General features: G+C 41.6%; 1 protein-coding gene across 1 annotated transcript in view; it reads right to left on the bottom strand.

Annotated features, from left to right (window-relative positions):
• Window positions 1-241: 241 nt before the first annotated feature.
• ZNF593 (zinc finger protein 593) overlaps window positions 242-2,811 on the bottom strand; it is a 16,909-nt gene continuing 14,339 nt past the window's right edge. Inside the window, exons 2-3 of the mRNA XM_085856697.1 lie at window positions 1,724-1,786; window positions 242-1,646 (exon numbers count right to left, since the gene is read on the bottom strand). Coding sequence (XP_085712823.1) covers window positions 1,508-1,646; window positions 1,724-1,786 — 202 coding nt within the window. The 3' untranslated portion in view covers window positions 242-1,507. The remainder of the gene's footprint in view (window positions 1,647-1,723; window positions 1,787-2,811) is intronic.

Genomic DNA, 2,811 nt, shown 5'->3' with positions numbered 1-2,811 from the left:
TCAGGATCAGGCCCTGCTTCATTATGATGACGATCACAAAACCAAAACGACTGTGAAAACGTCTGCGAAACGTCGATCGTAGGAAGGACAAAAAAGTAGTGTTCTCTTTACAAAGGTGACCTTGATGTGAGAGGTTCTGCTGTAGCTTGCGTGATGCAAAGTTAATGCAGAAAGGTGACATATTTAACGAAGTTTAATGAACATAAATTGATGGACTGATTAAAGAGGTGGTCACTTTACAGAGGTTTTCTCTTCGTGAGAGGTGATCTTTATTGAATTTGACAAGAAAACATTGGTTGTTTCATGGAGAATTACACTTATCTCATAACAAAATGCATGTATGGATTTATAGCATTTTAATTTTAAAAAATCAAATGGGGGATAATATGGCGTTTGGGGGGGGGAGGGATTTTTTTTTTTTCATCGACTTTTTTCAAACATAAAGTTCTGGATTTTGTTTTAAGATTTGAAAATCATTTATTGATTGCACAATAAATATAACTCAAAAAACTGATTTTATTCTTCCCTATTTTCCACAGCAGAAACTCATTTTTCTCGAATCAAGAGAAATGGATTTATAGCATTTTTGGAACCAAACTCTTGAAGCATAGATAGATAGACGTATCTATATATCTCTGCACGATATTTCAAAAATTTGTGGACAAGTTATGAAAAAGCTTGGTGAATGAGTTAGTTCGGTGATGAGAACAAGCCGAGTCGATTTTGGTTCAGATACGGATCTCGGTCCAGCCTCTGTGTGGGATACAATGTAAAGTGTTGAGCCTGGTGGAGGTATGCGCTCGACTGAGTGCCGTTCTAGTTACCTCCACCACCGAAGGTGAACGTGGTTATGTTTCCTTTGTCTGCTTCTGTTCAGGATATCTCAAAGTTGTGGACGGATCAGGATGAAATTTTCTGGACAGGTCTGGTGTGTGACCAGAATCGATTCAATTTTGGTGAAGATCCAGATCTGATAATTTTTTAAAGTGATTCTTCACCATTCAGAGAAAGGGCCAAAAAACGATGTCGTACTGTATAGCATGATATTTCAAAAATGTATTGGGCCGGATATGTTCTCGTGGATCAGGTATTACGTGATGGAGGTATGCGCTGCACCGAGTGTCCTAGTTTGTTACTGTGGCTCTCGTGACACATTCGAAAAGCAGGGACTGAAACAAAATTATTTGGCATTTTGTACATGAGCTTTTTATTTCTAAATTATACACAACACCAGATCAAATCAAGTGGATTTCACGTGTCGGTTCCTTTTTCACCAAATATTCTCAATATCTGCTCCATGGCCGTACTTTGTATCTCCACTGTCGATGGGAAATGCGTTTCAACCGAAAGAGCAGTTACATCACCATCATCGAATAAGCAGTTCTGTCAAATTCCTCTCATGTCAATGTGGATGTTCAAATTGCATTCACGTTTTAACCAATGAAGAATTATATCTCCCTCTCGTACACCGAAAGTCTGAGGACGGCGTTGGAGACACGTGCATGTCCTACGTATCGGCTGGCTCAATGACCTCCTCCATGATCTGCGTTTGAACCTCCACGGGCTTGGGCTCGATGTACTGACCCATGCCGGCTGCACGCTCTGCTTCCTCTTGGGAATACGGTGCTTCCCGGAGCTGCTTGAGCCTGCAGACATGAATACGGTTGTAAATGTTGCTAAACTGAACGTGCCGGTAAAAAAACATTCCAAACATGGATCTTACCTTTTCTTGTGCACCTTCGTCCTGAAATGCTCTTTCAACGTCCTCTGGTCAATGAAGTAACGTCTGGAACAAGCAACAGCATTTAGAAAGCGAGTTTGGAAACGGTCCAAAAGCACCTCATGGAGTCCTAAAGAGCCCTTCAGCAGGTGCACTGAAATGTGCCCTCCCCCCTTCATCTGAAAAGGTTTTGAATTGAAACGAAGTGTGCGTGCTTCCTTCATTTACTAATCTTAATCCCATGATCCTGTTAGACCAACTTCATTGTTCACAACTTTATCCTTCACACAAGTAGTTTGAGGACAAGTGACCTCGGAAGTTGATAACAGAGCAATTCATTTACATTCCCACCATTACCATGCCAACTAGGAAGTTGTACTGTTGTATAAACTGTCAATGCAAACTTTGGTGTGTGTGTGAATATATATATATATATGTGTGTGTGTTGTTATGACACTGTTATGGATCAGATGATGGCCCCATTGATCCATATTTGTACATTTGACCTATTTAAACATTCATCAATTGCATTAATCAGGTGTCTGGATTCAAACCCTTGTCCTGGCTGCTTCAAATTGTTTCCAAGCCTTTGTCTTCGTTTTACAGTTTTCTTTACGATATGTTACCAACAAGCCAGCCTGTGTCCTTACCAGCCTTGCTTCTGTAGGCTGTTATGAATTCCAGTGGTGTCAACAATCTTGGAGAACTACAAAGGATTTGCTCCTGTTTATGAATATGTGCCGGCACTCTCTCGCTGTTTGAAGCGTGGGAAAGGAGATGTTCACTGCAAATTCAACCTGAGTGCTGCAGGGAGGGCGGAGGAAACCCACTTGCCAGTTGTTTCTTTCTTTGCTTGCTTTTCTCTGCCTAGGAATAGGTTTTATATGTGAAACTTTTGGAGTGTAACCTTTAGTGTGGTACAGGGTCTGACTGCTGTGGTTGGTCCCTGTGCCACCTCCGCTTGCAAGTGCTGTGCAACTTCAATAAACCGTGTATTCGAGAATCCTCAGATGACTCCCCTCAATTCTTGGCCGGGATTGGTGAGGGTCTTCATAACGTGTGTGTGTGTGTGTGTGTGTGTTAGGGTGTGT

This window comes from Eptatretus burgeri, chromosome 15, assembly GCF_056783735.1.
Source record: "Eptatretus burgeri isolate ZD-2024b chromosome 15, Ebu_testis_v1, whole genome shotgun sequence".
In the NCBI taxonomy this organism is placed as follows: Eukaryota; Metazoa; Chordata; class Myxini; order Myxiniformes; family Myxinidae; genus Eptatretus; species Eptatretus burgeri.
Note: the sequence above shows the minus strand (reverse complement) of the source record. Positions and strands in the feature narration are given on the sequence as shown.